The sequence below is a fragment of the Euprymna scolopes genome, chromosome 5 (assembly GCF_053919585.1).
Source record: "Euprymna scolopes isolate OS-2025 chromosome 5, ASM5391958v1, whole genome shotgun sequence".
NCBI classification, from domain to species: domain Eukaryota; kingdom Metazoa; phylum Mollusca; class Cephalopoda; order Sepiida; family Sepiolidae; genus Euprymna; species Euprymna scolopes.
In genome coordinates this window covers 150,469,634-150,485,767 of record NC_136486.1, presented here as the reverse complement: position 1 = coordinate 150,485,767, position 16,134 = coordinate 150,469,634, and the positions used below count along the sequence as shown (strand labels likewise).

The 16,134-nt window shown below is 32.6% G+C and overlaps 1 protein-coding gene across 1 annotated transcript in view; it reads right to left on the bottom strand.

The window, feature by feature from the left end:
• Positions 1-16,134, bottom strand: part of LOC145277020 (leucine-rich repeat serine/threonine-protein kinase 1-like) — a 611,216-nt gene that overhangs the window by 482,005 nt on the left and 113,077 nt on the right. The window contains exons 5-8 of the mRNA XM_080128624.1: positions 14,586-14,621; positions 11,775-11,892; positions 7,180-7,324; positions 6,041-6,376 (exon numbers count right to left, since the gene is read on the bottom strand). Coding sequence (XP_079984750.1) covers positions 6,041-6,376; positions 7,180-7,324; positions 11,775-11,892; positions 14,586-14,621 — 635 coding nt within the window. The remainder of the gene's footprint in view (positions 1-6,040; positions 6,377-7,179; positions 7,325-11,774; positions 11,893-14,585; positions 14,622-16,134) is intronic.

The window sequence follows — 16,134 nt, the reverse complement described above, 5'->3', positions numbered from 1 at the left end:
ATTAGTGAGGAGGATTGTCCCAGAAGACTGTGAGCATGACTTTTGCCAGCAGATGGCTGCACCCTTACTTTTTTGGAGATTGTGAGTCCAAGTGCTTCATTGATTGAGATTAATTATTAAATGCCCCTTGTACCTGATCTTGAAGCATAATGACCTTTTACAAAGTAAGAAGTTAAGATAATAATGTAGCAAACAATATAAAAATACAAACAAATTTGAATATCCTGCGCCTGAACGGTATAATATCAATCACGTGACAATCTGTGGTGAGTGTGATGATCCAGAATCAAAATCAAGTGGGGGAAATAATCTGTATTTACTAGTGTTGGGACTATTAATCAGAATCAGAATTGGGAATCTGAAAAATCAGAACTTTTTAGGATATTGGAATCGGTATCGGAAAAATTTGAGCTTTATTTCCAATTCCAAAAATGATTCTTTTAATATTTTTTTAAACTTAATTTTCCATGGTTGATACTAGTGATAGATATTTGTTTTTGTTTTTTTTTACTATTAATAAAACTAAAATCTATACATCATAATAATATCAAAATATCATGAAAATTTATTTTAGCTTGATGAAAAAAAAAAAAAAATGAAACTTTGCATAAATTCACTACGTAAACATTTAAAGAATGCAGTTGCTTTTCCAAGTTTTGTCTAAAATCATAGATAATTAAATTAAAAGGCAAAATATTTTTTAAGTGTTTATTTTTTAATCATTTATTTTAAACTTTTGTTATTATATGTTGGGTTTTGTCAGGTGGACTTTTATCCAGTGGACCTTTGGTACTCTGCCAGGATTGACAAATTTTACAAGGTCTGGATTAAAAGTGTAAAAAAAAATATATCCATTTTCAAAGGACCTGTCTTTAGTTGAATTAAATCGAAATTAAAAAAATATTTTGCCTTTTAATTTAATTATCTATGATTTTTGACAAAACTTGGTAAAGCAACTGCATTCTTTAAATGTTTACGTAGTGAATTTATGCAAGTTTCATTTTTTTTTTTTTTATCAAGCTAAAATAAATTTTCATGATATTTTGATATTATTATGATGTATAGATTTTAGTTTTATTAATAGTAAAAAAAATAAAAACAAATATCTATCACTAGTATCAACCATGGAAAAAAAAAATTGTTATTTCCATGGCAGGTGCTCATCTGAACTCCAATCTCTGGTCCCTCCTCGCCAATCTTTCACGAAAAACACCCGTCTAGCTGAATCCACTGTGAAAATTTTCCCCCATTCTATATCTGTGCCTAAATCAAAACGCGGATTCCATGAACAAAGCTTCTTTCTTAGAACTGCACGCCTGTGGAACTCTGCTCCATCTGCCCCTTTCCCACCGGACTACAACTTGGATGTCTTCAAGTCCAATGTTAACAAATTCCTAATGAACCGCCCCCTTAAGTAAACACTTCATCAAATCTCCATACTAACGTAATGTACTTGCAATAACCCTTATCCCTGAGTGGCTTCCGGGCCTTGATAAGTGGTGATCACTGTGTAAAAAAAAAAAAAAAAAAAAATTCATGGCTCATAAAAGATGTGAAAGAACACACTTGTCTTCAGTTCTTTGATTTCTATTTCCTATGATGGTTGCAAAACATTTCTAATGTATAAAAAGCAGTTAAATGGGGATATAAGACCATAAAATCTGGTAATAAAAATGTTTCTTCCTTCATTGAAATTATTTGCCAGTTTAGTATTAATTAATATTAATATTTCTCTCCCATCCACAGACAAGGCATGAGGAAGGCTGATGATTTTCTAACATTAAAATGTAAGTGTATTTTTATACTATCTTAAATGCATTTGAAATGTGTTTTGTGAAAATAATTTATTAATTTTTTGTTTAATGTAAACTTACATTTTAATGTGTCTTTGTAAAATTAGATAGACTTTTTTATTTTCATGTATGAATACCGGGAAAAACTTAAAAGGAAGAAAAACAAAAATCTCAGTTATTCATGAATTTAAGAGTAAGGCATCATGGTTTTTCTTTCAACAATAGTGGGGGGGGGTACTTTTTAAGGTGGTATTGCTTTACAAATTAAAAAATTAATGAACAGTAAATTAATGAGATGTCATTTTGTAAATTAATATGCAAATTAGTTTTACATTAGTTTTGGCATTGTTTTACAATTTTGCCAGTTAGACTTATACTTGCTTTCCATCTTAACTATCACCTTTAAAATGAGGACATCTATAGGTTTTTAGGTGTGCCAAAAATATGCACGTTTGTGCATACAAAAATGGCCACCACTTACTTTGTTTAATATTCAGAAAACTACTTGTTTGAAGTAAATTAAAATGCGATATTCGTATTCAGTATATCTGCAAGACTATAAAAGTCGTTATTTTAAATTGATTGTTAAGGTGGAAAGTAAGTCAAACTTTACCCAAAAAAGATTTGTTAACAGTTAGAAGCCCAAAAATGATTATCAGTGATTATCAAATTATTAGATTCAATTAGTTTCCAGAACTTCTAATTTTTTTATACATATTTGCTAAGAATTTTAATGTCAGTTTAATTGGCTTTCCATTGGATAGTTTAAATACTTCCAAATATCGTTTACATTTCAAACAGTCATGGATTAACTGATGTTTTTCAACTAAATACAAAATATTAAAATGGTTGACTTTTTTATGAAGAAACTGATATACATTATGATGGATTTAATATCGTAATAATGTTTTAATTTATTAGTTTGTTTTTTAAATTAGTATAGTAATTGAAAAATATAAAACAAGAACTGTATTAAAAACACTTAACTTTTAAAAAAAATGATTTAATTTTCTTAAAAATAACAGTAAGAATATTTAAGTATTTTTAAATATTATCGGAGGGGGATTATCCCTTATTTAGAACAAAATCTACCAAGAAATTTTTGTATCGATATTTATTCTATATTTGCCTAATTTTTTGGTTCCTAATTTCCCACAGCCTAATTTTCCCAAAGTCATTAACAGTAGCAGCAGTAACCGACCAAATCTTTATAATTATGGTAAAATCATGAAATTTTTGCTATAGGCAATATACAGAATAGTTAATAAAGCACATCCACCCATCCTTCTCATCTTAAAAATGGTTTTCTTAATAATATTATTTAGAAAACCATTCTTAACATGGATATTTGTTATCTATTCTGTTCTTACACAATCATCGACTATTTTCAATTGTTTATGAAAAAAAATTCAAATAGCATTTAGTCGATTACTGGCGCCATTTTGAAAGAGAAATAAACCTTAAGTTGCCTCACTAATTTCAAAAAACATTTGTAAAAATATTTAGAAATATCATCTCGTTAAATATACACTCCGTCCCCTCATCATTTTATGTTTGTAAAAATATATGCAGACATTACACGGGTGTTTTAGAGTACTTCGAAAATGAAAAAGCAACAAATCTTTGGAAATTTTAAAGAATCAGAATCAGTAATTATATTGGAATCAGAAAAAACTTTGGAATCATCCCATAACTAGTATTTACTTATCACCATCATAAAAGAGTCCATTTTGCTTAGCATGTAGAACTATAAGAACTATTATCATCATATGCATAAATATATTTGCATAATACCAAAATGAAAAGACATTAAATTTTAAAAAAATAATAATGAACAGTAAATTAATGAGATGTCATTTTGTAAACTAATATGCAAATTAGTTTGGCTTAGTATGTATAGATATGTTTAGTATATTACAAATGTGAATTCCTTCTATTTTATATATATATATATATATATAAAGTGTTTTAATCTTATTGCCATTGCTATAAAAGGTCGAACATTATAAATACAGATAATCAGTTAAATATGCAACAAAATAACAAAAGTTTAAATGCTTATTAGCACAGTGACTAATCAAAAATGTATGGCATAATCACGTTAACACACTGGATCACCGAAGTTAAGCAATGTTGTACCTGGTCAGTACTAAATGGGTGACCATTTTGGACTTCTAGGCGCTCTTGTGTTCTCAGCTTATCTCGGCATTGTTTCCAGTAATCCTGGACTTCTCCTTGCCACTGGACTCCAACAGTGCCGATTTAGGAGAGGTGTGGTTAGGGATTTTGCAACCCTTGCCTCACAATTACACGCGCAGCTGCCACTACAAGGGGTATCCTTTGTCTTTTGAGACTGAACGGAGGCATCGAGTAATCAAAAATTGATTCCAATATGTTATTGGCATCAGTAGAAAACAGGCGTTTTCATGTAAACAAAGGAATTTTTTTATTTGAGACATTTTTTTATAAATTCTTATTGTTCTAACACAACTTGATATCTTCACCTTTTCTTCTTCCTTTCCTTAATATTTTATCCACAGCATCATATGCCCATTTTTTTTTCTATGGAAATCTATCCAGACAAGGCATGAAGCCATTTCATGTAAGGAGCTAAGAAAAAAAAACTACTTCAAAATCAAAAATTACAACCAGAAAACAGTAATCAGAAACATCATCCATGATAAAATATGCGAAGGTCGACTTTGTAATCTAATAATCTTTGAAATTAGATTTGTCTTATGCACACACAACACATACTTGACTAAGTCTTCCATACACACACACACTCATGTACAAATACACATCTCATACATTCTAAAACATGCTAGAAACACACACACATCTGATGGTATACAAAATGATTAAAGAATGTAATATGATACCCATAGTTCTGCTGACCTGCAACTTGAAATTGGAAAGAATAAACTACATATATTACTAAAAAAAGGAGAAAATATTTGCCCTGGAGATACAAACTAGTCTGGTGCTACTAAGAGCAAGTATTTTTTGATGATGATGATGATGATGATGATGATGAGCACAGCAAGTTAAATAAAACAAAAATATTAATACACAACCAAGTGAGTCCTCATTTTTTCAAAGATTTAAAAGAATTATTATAACACAAGATTATAAATATAGTTATTTATTTTGTATAAATTTTTATTCATACAAATATTTAAGCTACACATTTGCACACATATTTCAACTGAGCTTCTCAGGACAAATTCTTAGTACAAAGGCAAATTGGAGAATGAAAAAAAAAACAAAAAAAAACAATACTCCATACATGGGTGAATAGTGGTCTTGTAGAGAAATGGTATATTGTCAGGTGTGATTAGTTTTCTAGTGCAGCAGAGGGATCCCACCTTCTTTGCAGCAGTTTTGGCAATGCCTTCTAAGTATTTGTTCAGATTCATGTTATCTGTGAAAGGCAATGGAGTTTGAATGATGAGCTTGCAGCTAGCATTCTCTTTGCAATCAATGGCTGAAAAGTTTCTTTGTAATTCATTTTATTATATAATATTTTATTATATAAATATAAAAAAAATTCATAAATTTCGGAAAAATGTACACAAGGCTAAATAATATTTGTTGGTGTTGAATTTTTAGGATTGCATATTAATTAGGTCATCAATTTTGTATTGTATTGAGTTATATATATATATATATATATATATATATATATATATATATATTTGTTAGTCTGTCTGTTCCAGTTTTTCTCAAAAACTACTGGGTCAATCTAGCTAAAATTTTGTATGGACCTTTGTTATGATAAGATACAACAAACTAAGAATTATTGTAGCAATACAATGCACAGTTAGGGATTAATAGTTATTAGTATAAAAATGAGCACAAATTTAACCATATTCAACTATCAAGCACTCATTCTAAGTCAACAGGCAATAACTTTTACCTGTTTTTAACGGGCTATGTATTCTAGTATAATATATATATATATATATATATATATATATTTTTCATTTATAAACTATATATATATATATATATATATATATATATATATATATATATATATATATATACACACATATTCCAAAGGCAGACCAGTGGTTTCATTGTATTGAATCAACCATTTGTGGCTGAATGAAATCAATACAACTCCTCAGTGACTTGTATTTTAAACTCTCACATTTGCGATCGAGCACTTTATTTGATTTCTTTTCATCACCTCCTGACACACTATATATAAGTAAGGGCAATTACATACAAATAGCACTGACCTTCCGGGAGTTAATTTGTATTTGAGGAGGTAGCGGGTCACAGGTTCGGCAGGCCATGACTTGTCTGTGCACCATGTACTTGACAACATTATAGTGTCCATTTTCGCAGGCATAGTAAAGGGCCGATTTGGAATCAAAATCCAAGGTGTTTGGATCAAATGCATGATGAAAATGTTGTCGGATGCTACCAAAGTTCTGATTCATTTCCATTAAGACATGGTCAGGATACGGAAATTCAAAGAGTAAAACTACAATATCTAGTTTGCCATTCATGGCGGCATAATGTAATGCCAGCTTTCCGGTAGGACATCGTGTGGCCACATGCTCGGAACATTTCTGCAAAAGAAACAAAAAACAAAATCAAATTTCAACTTTAAATCACTTTTGCACATTTGGTTTTGTAAACTATGAATAAAATATTCAAAGTAAAACATTAGTAAATATGATCTTCATGTCTGGGATAAACAAATAAAGACAATTTGTATTACTTGGATATTCGGAATATGTTGTAATCTTCGTTCTGCAAGCTGGCAGACCTCAAAATGTCAAACCCTAAACTCTGCAAGAATTGAAGGAAAACATCAGGAATAAAATAAGGGAGTTAAATCGCAATCCAGAGATTCTGCAATCTGTCATGAATAATGTTTTGGAAGAGTACAAATAGGCGAAGCTGAAAATGGGCAACATTTAAAAGACATTATTTTTCATAAAGATTTGAATTTTGCGTTTTTTTTTCGTTTTTTTTTTAATTTCCCAATGTCTTAGTCAGATTGTGTCAAAATTAGAGAAAGATATAAAAAAATAAAGAATCTATTTAAGTTCAAAACCTTTCAGTGACTTTTTAGACACTCTGTATATATGTGAGTGTGTGTGTTGTGTATATATATGTGTGTGTGTGTGTGTGTGTGTGTGTGTGTGTGTGTGTGTGTGTTGTATAGTATGCTCCTTTTTTGACATAGTAATCTCTTCAAAATTTTAAACAATAATTTAATTTGTTCAGATAATCTATTTTTGATTTTACGTCTTATCAGTTCATTTATTTTTCTTTTTGTCACCTGGAATTGAACTCAAGACCTCTTGATAGAACCCACTACAGGATATAAGCATTGGTGAAGAGATATTCTATTTTTTTGGTTTACCTCCAGCAAAAGAATCGCCACTTCTAGATGCCCATATTCGCAGACAAGATGCAATGGGGACTTTTCTCCGTAACTCGTACAGTCAGTCTCCAAATCAATCGTCAGTAAAATGCGAACCAAATCTTTCTCACCAGACTTGCAGACGCTGAAAAAAAAAATTTAATAAAAAATTAAAATGTTTTACTTTATGTATACATTTTTTTTAAATGTTTGCAATATTTGATTGCCATCATAGCAGCTATAATAATAATAATAATTCCAAATAAATACAAATATTGGCACCATAGTTAAATTATTAATGGTTAAATACTGTGCACTTTCCCAAACAAATTGTTTACTATTCTGCACTTATTAATTTATTTATTGCGGACTATTATCCTCATCTTTCTTAGTTGTTGTTTCCCAATGTTTTGACCAACTATTCCTCTGGCCTTAGTCAGGTGGTAATCGTGATGAGATAAGAACTCCAAATCTCCTAACTGCATTCTCAGCAATCACTGCCATCCATAGTTGTTGTCGTCTCACCAGGTTTTGGCCAAGTAAGCCTCTGGCCGGCTTTGGGTGGGATTGAAACCGCTATCTTCAGACAATTCTCACCTGGAACCGTAGAGATTTAATGCCTCTATCCACTGCGCCACGGGCCACAAAGGGCGATCAAGGTTGGATTTTTTTATTTTATAAATTCACGTTTATTCATTATATGATCTTCCATGGTCCGGTCCGGTCCGTACTGAATGGTATATATATTATTTTTTTCAATTGGAATTCATTATTGAGATGAGTATTACTTTTTTAGTTGTTGTTACACAATGTTTCGGACAAATATTCCTCTGGCCTTTGTCAGGTGGCTTACTTGGCCAAAACGTGGTGAGACGACAACAACTATAGATGGCAGTAATTGCTGAGAATGCAGTTAGGAGATTCAGAGTTCCTATCCCGTCATGGTTGCCACCTGACGAAGGTCAGTCTCTGAAAAACAAGCTTTTTATTCAAACCGGCAACATCTCATTTGTATATGATCAGCGTGAATTTGCGTTTATGTAATCATTGATGATAAAATTAACTGGGTGTCGCCATTTTTTTTTCTATTATTCAGTAGCTAAACCTTATAAAGCGCATAAACATGGATGTTCTTGTGGCAAGTAATTTTTGCCCTCATTATAATTTTCTCAGCAGGCACAATAACTCAGTTAATTGAAAATATGTCAATTTTATGAAAAAAAAAAATTTATAAGTATGGTTCAACAAGAATTTGTTAACATTGAACTTAAAACAACCATGTTGTAGTCAGCTGGGAAACAATCCTGTGGTACTGTGTTCCACAGATGGAGAGTTCTTCAGAAGAAACTTGGCTCATGAAAATTTTTTTTCAGTTTTAGGTACACAAAAAAGAGAAGAAAATTATTTACAGTTGTTGTAGATAAACAAGTTACTGCTGTGAATGTTTTACATTGGAAGGGGCATAGATTGGAGCTCAGTCGAGCAGCTATTAGGAAAATAACCATAGAATAAAGAAAGACTAAAATGCATCGGATGGTAAGGCTCTAATTTGGGAATTCCACTCATTAATTGTTGCTACTTTCAAGTCCACTAACGCAGTGGCAGTGACTATCATGATACTATCCGCTAATTAAATAGGATCTACCAGTTTCAAACTATTTATTTTACGAAATATAAGCCTACAAAACCAACAAATATTTGAAAGTATCAAGAACTTGAAGCAAAGGCTTTCATCAGAATAAATGAATTCAGCATGAAATGACTCAAAAAGTGTTGATATGCCAGAAAACAAAAACAACCAATTCAAACTATAAAAAAAATTAAAAGACATGCTAAACTTTTAACACATCAAAATATTAGTTTAAAACAGAAGTTACTAAGATGTATTAGTAAAATACTCCTGATGCACTTTACTAGCAGCAAAATCACACCCCTTCACAGTAGAAGTCTCTAGATCAGTGGTTCCTAACCTTTTTTACATGGTGGCACACTATTGATTTTTTTTAATTTTCACAGCACACCTACCAGAAAAATAAATATGCTCTAGTTATAAATTTTTTTTTTTTTTTTACAATAAAATAAATTAATAATTAGAAAAAAAACAAAGAATCATATATAAGAACTTTTATTCACACAAAAGTCGTTTTAGTATTGAAGTTGTGTCTGATTTATTAAGTTTCAATGCCGATTCTGATATGTGCAAAACGTTTTACAAATTATTTGTGAAAAGATTACAGAAATTCAGTGATTTTGAATTGAGCGGTGTTATGATTAAGAAATTAAATATTTTTATAACACAAAATGAAATTAAATAGCTTCTAGCTATTATCATTCGCAGCACACCAGCAATCATTCCACAACACACTAATGGGCCGTGGCACAGTGGTTGGGAACCACATTTTCTACTTAAACTGCTTGTTGCCTTGAACTGCTTGCCTTTGGAATTCACTCCCTGCTCATGTTTCATTAGCTGTACCAATATATAGAAATTTAAATGTAATGTAAACAAATATCTTGCTGTCAACTACTCACTAAGGTTTGACCCTATAAATTTTATTTCTATCATAGTTGCCTTTTATGTGTCGATGCTAATAAATCTTATATAGAACAAATAAAAGTTTTAAAAATACATTAATTAAGAAGATATTTCAGTGTGACCTTGGGGACACCCAAGCAAATTAAATACCATTGCTTAGAGCAACTATAAAAAAAAATAGCTCAACGTCTCAATATAGAAATTCCAGAAAGAAAAAAAAAATAGTCAAATATTTTGAATTACTGGTGCTTAAGTGCTTTTCGTAAACACAGACTGACTTTAGTAAGTGCGGTGCAGATAATTTTTTTTTTTTTAGATACATCGCGACAATTACTTTGGTCAGTAGAGCTTCTCTACCACTGCTTTAGCCTGTAGAGTTTGTAGCAGACGAAATCCAATATGCAGAATAAAAACATGAAATCTCATTCTAACATTTAAAAACAGCCATGATGGATCAGGCCTGTTGAAAGAGAGGAGTTTATGTGTGTGTGTGTTGAAGTTATAGTCCATAGCCATGATGAATTATTTGTCTCCTAGAAATCAGTAGTACAAGCAAAAGCGAAAGATTAGAGACAGTACTGTAGGATAAGAAAGAGAGTATGTGTGTGTACTGCATTGAAGTCTATGTGTGGAGGTAGCCATATTGGCTTGTTTGTATTCATGTCTTAGTCGAACCTCGAGCATGAATGCCGGGTGAGTTCTGTTGAGTTCCAAGAGAGATGAGGGCAACAGGTCTGTTACACATGGAGTTGTTGTCAGTCCAAAATCTGAGAAGGAAGAGAGAGAGTGTGGTGCCAGTTTAACCTTTTATAAACTCAGTCAGAAGACTGAGAGCTGGCTTCTGATTGGATAAGCCAGGTAGGAAGTGTATTCAAAATATCCAGCCGTGAGAATTTGCCCCTGCTTGTGTTTGTTGCAATTCCGTCTGCTACAAGCAAAAGTCAGGTATGTGTGTTTATGTTTATATATTTGTATGTACAGGATTCACCATTCAAATTATTAACTGATCATTATGAATTTTAGAATACAGTTGCTAGGTGTAAAGGTGGGTAATCTGGGCTATATTTAGTTTGTTTTATGCAAAGAGAGTTAAAGCAGGCAGAACAACTTAATGAATATTCAGATACCTCTGGATTTTTGTAAAATGTTTACAATCGTTATTAGATATATTCATTAATAAATATTTTCCAGTTTCTCTGAGAATTTTAAAGAGGTTTTAGGACATACGTACACAATCTTCCATTAGTCATTAAACACCAATGTAGAAAAATTCCTTAAATTTCAATTTCTTTATAAAACCTCTTCAGCATAAGCCTTAAATTTTAGATATTTTCTTGAATCAAAATCATGTAATTGATTTTAATCAAAACTGGAATAAGTATTCGAGACATAAATGTTATTCTTCGGTAACGACACAAAAAAGGAAGTATGTGGCAAAAAGAAAGTAGTCAAGCCGGTTGGGCTTTGTCTGTTGAATGGAGCAAACCTATTTCAGAGATCTCCTTCCCTTCTTCTTATGCAGATAAATGGAGGAAAGATTGATATGGTATTAGTAAGGTGCAATGCTAATCCTATGTAATAAACCTACAGTAAAGAAATTATTATCACAGCAAAGTAATAATGTGTGTTATTCCTATGTATTTACCTCCCAACAAGGGAAAAGTTAGACACAAGATCAGTTTATAATGTGGAGAAAATCCAACTCTCCAAAATAGGGAATTCTGAATTGAAACAAGAATAAAAATTGCTTCAGTTTAGGACTTCTCCATCACTGACTGCAGACAGAATAAACTACATGCAACATCAGACTTTGTTTCTAGCTAAAATAAACAAACAATTACAACTACTGCTACAAAGAAAAAGATTAACTCTAAACACAGCTACTACTATGCGAGAGATGATATGCAACTCTATATACACTGCTACAAAAAACATCCGATGTCACATAATGGGGTAATACACTCTGGCCATATTTGTTATGACCCAAAAATTTATACTCTATTTTACATTTCTTGTAAAACGTCACAGTGGATACGATAAAATAAGGTTTCAAACTCACTGTGATAAAGCTTTATTGTACTGCAAAGAATCAATTACGGATTCTGCTCTTGAACCTAGTTCCTCCCGAAGCTTCTCGGCAGATGATACATCACGACGACGACAGGCAACAAGGAAATCTACAAATAAAAATGAAAAAAAAAAATTAAACAGTACGTACAAATAGACGAGAGAACTAGCAAACATAGGCATCGCCTAAACACAGATATGGTAAAAATAGAAAGTATGCACTTTATCATGGCCTCCATTTCAGAAATCAGAAATTGCTATAAGGTATTAATTTAAAAATCCCCAATTTTATTTTAGTCCAAAAATTTGTTTTTGGTGTGTGTGTGGAGTGGGGTGGGGGTACAATTAATTTTTTTTCCATGATTTATTAAATTTTAATAAATAAAATCAAACTTGTTTACAATTGGAATTTTAAAAAAATATTTTTAGAAATAATCAAATCAAACTTTCTTTTAATAATTTGAATGATTTTATTTCAAAAATATTTTTTACACTTTTTAATTATTAATCAAATATAATTGCAGGGGGTTAATGTAGTTTGTTTGAAGCATTGTTTAGTGCGCAAAAAAAGGTAATTTATAGCAAGTAAACAAATACTTAACAACCAAGCAAGGAGACCCGACATTGCCCGGAAATGAATGAAGATCCACAAACGTTACACTCTCCCATATTTTATTGTCATCGAAATCAGTAAAATTGCCCATTTTTTTTAATAATCCTCCCCACAGTTACTTATTCCACAATACATTGTAGTTTACATTGCACTGTAGAGAACCTGCTATTGATTTTATAAAATTATTTTTATATAAGGGCATCAATTAAAGTTTAAAATGCAAATATCAAGTATCATAGTTCAATTGTGCTCTTAACAGAAACATTAATTTCAAATGTGCCCAAACATAGTGGATTCTTGTACATACGGGCAAGAAAATGTGCACTAAGTCCCAGTGGCTACACTTTTAACTCTGTCTAGTGGTAAACCTGCGAGACCCTCACTGGTCACTGGAAAATACAGCACAGATGCCTTGAACACAAAAAACGTGCACAACCCTAAGTCTGTGTGGAAATATTGTTTACTTCGGCTGGCTGTACATCGCTTCGACTTTGTGCTGAATTCTCTTCTCACAATGGCTTGGTCTGTGTCTTCATTGTCTGGGCGTCACAGTAGATTTGTAATCAACTGCACTTTCAATTTGACAGACAATCAATTAATAAAGAAAAATTACTGGTCATTTTTCTTATGAAACAAAACAATAATTATTCACTGAAAGTTACAAAACTGATTGTTTATAAGTTGTGTAGAGGACTAGGATATATAAATCCTAATCCCGTTACAAAAGAAAATAATGGAACGAATGGAATGAAGGAAACAAAAACTCAATTGCTGGATAAGATAAACGTGTCGCCTGTCGAAACGGCAGCGGCTGGTGTGCCGACCACTCACCTCGGAAGCTGGTCCGAAAAAAGAGAAGCTGCTTATTGCTCTTGCTTTTATAGGTGTTTCCGGTGGTCTTTTGCATATGTGCGAATTTCCTTTGAAAGGGGAAGTGACGTTGCCCATGTGTGCGTTTGTGTGCGTACATGTGTGTCCATTAGCGTGTGTGTGTATACACGTCAATGCGAGTGTATATACACGAACGTGAATATATGTACGTGTGTGGATGTGCGCACGTATGTTTGTGTGTGTGTATGTATATGACAAGTAATATAGCTTGAGATGTGAACGCGTGTTTTTGTGTGTGACTAGAAAAGGCTCGCGCAGTTGTAACTCTAAGTACAAATTCTCTGGGGACTGATGGCTTCCATTAGTAAAGTTATGGCGAATAACCCTAAGTCTGGGAGCTTGTCTCTGCACAGTGTGAAGACGGAGGACAGAGAGATAGAAACAGGGAAAAGGAGATAGAAACAGGGAAAGAGAGATAGAGACGGGGAGAAAGAGAGATAGAGACGGGGAGAAAGAGAGATAGAGACGGGGAGAAAGAGAGATAGAGACGGGGAGAAAGAGAGATAGAGACGGGGAGAAAGAGAGATAGAGACGGGGAGAAAGAGAGATAGAGACGGGGAGAAAGAGAGATAGACGGGGAGGGAGGGAGGAAGAGATAGGGGTGGGGAGATAGAGACGGGGAGTGAGGGGGAGATAGAGACGGGGAGGGAGGGACAGAAAGAGATGGGGAGGGAGGGACAGAAAGAGATGGGGAGGGAGGGACAGAAAGAGATGGGGAGGGAGGGACAGAAAGAGATGGGGAGGGAGGGACAGAAAGAGATGGGGAGGGAGGGACAGAAAGAGATGGGGAGGGGGAGCAAAAGGGGCAGGGAGGGGGGAGCAAAAGAGGCGGGGAGAGAGAGAGAGATAGAGAAGAGTAGGGAGGTAGAGATAGGGAGGGAGATAAAAATAGATGAAAAGACATAGGGTCTGTAGAGAAGACTTCTGTCATGCTAATTAGATCACCTGCTTTTGGCATTTAAGGTGATGTGAGTATCCTAGACCTACACAATATCTCATGCCTATTCTCCATGCAATCTGATTCAATGGGTCAACGTCAGTAATGTTCCATACAGTCAAATTCTTATGCACTTAAGCCAGATCTGCCTTCATCTACCATGATGCCTAGTGCAGATTATGGAGTTGATGCAAAAGATGGCATGCTGGCCATGTACAGCATGACATTTTTTACCTCAATATATATATTCATACTATATACAAATTAATGTACAGATATAGCAACAACTTTCTTAAAATCTTCATCAAAAAAGATTCTAAAAGACAATAAAAATACAAAATTGTTAAAAAATCACAACTGACCTTCAGCTACAGATTTCCACTGAACATCTCTTTTGGCTGTAAAAAGAATTAAAAACAAAACCAATTACGAATAAAGAAAGTTGGTCACTTCATTTGAAAACATTATCTAAGATTAATTTGAAAATTTTACAAAAATGAATAAGATTAATCATTTAATAAAAAATTATATAAAATCATTTTTTGTGTGTTTGTGAAACTTTCATTGTAAAAGAAATTTATTCATAGATGGAAATTTTATGTTTTTTGTCTTCATTTAGTTGATGCCATTAATCCCAAAGGTCAGTCTCTTGTGGAGCAAGAAATGTATATGTCCGATGTTGACTATTCGTGTAAAGTCAAAACTGATGTGTGGTTAGCATAAATTTAGAATTGAGAAATTTTGTCACATCTTTGAAAACATTATTACACAAGTTTAATTTGAAAATTTAGAAAAGATGTCAGAAACAAAAAAAAAATTTTTTACTCATTTAATAAAATCATAGAACATCAAATCGTGGGATAGTCAGATATTGTTTTCTTTTAGAAATGTTTCTTGATTTTTGCTATTTTTAACTACATGTACAGTGAATCACTTAGCTTTATATTCTAAAGTTGAAATGTATCATAGTTTTTGGTTTTGGTATGAATCTTATTTTTGAGATCTTTTAATTATTGATAAGTCAACTTAGTATTTTTTTTTTTTTAATACTTTTTTCACTCCAAACAATGTATATTGCCACTTGGAACGCAAGGGTTACTATTTGGGACTGTGTCTAACAGAGGACTGTGAGGAGTTGAGCAGCAAGATGTGTGTTCACATTACATTTAAACTTTTGCAGTTTAGTACAATCATGTAAACAGAAAAAAGGGAAGGAATCTCAAAATCTAGCAGTCAGAGAGAAGAAAATATAAGAGTAAAAGGCTTTCCAACATCTAAGGACCTCAACAGTGAAGGGGTAGGATTTTGCTGCTTGTCGAGTAAGTCAGGAGTATGTACATTGAGGGGACACAAGTGTTATGAGTTCATCAGAATATATTCCATTAAAATACTTGCAAAACCAGCACAAGAATGTGACATTACGGTGATGGTACAGATGTTGGAGCAGGGCCAAAAATGCAGGATCTATTAGATATAAAACTTATTTTGGACCCTGTTTAAGAGTAAGAGACTAATGGAAGATGCACCAGCCCAGATGTAGCAAAAATACTCCATGTATGGGCATATTGTGGCTTTGTAAATATATAGGATCTTCTCTGGTGTGAGCAATTTTCTAGGATGGTAGTATTGATTATAGAGTTATCAGTCTGTTTACCCTTTGTGAATAGAACTAAGCACAAATTCGAAAAAAAAAAAAAGAAAAAATCATGAAAATCTCTCAGAGATTAGGATGAATGATAGGCCTAAAATTTCTGACAGATAGACATTTTTTTTTTAGGTCTGTTGGTGATGTTCTTTTTTAGCATGACTGAGATACAGTTTCATTATTATCAGTTTTGTACGACTTTTATGTCATACGAAATTTAAATCAAGGATGATAATGATACTAAACTGTATGTCTACAATCCTTCT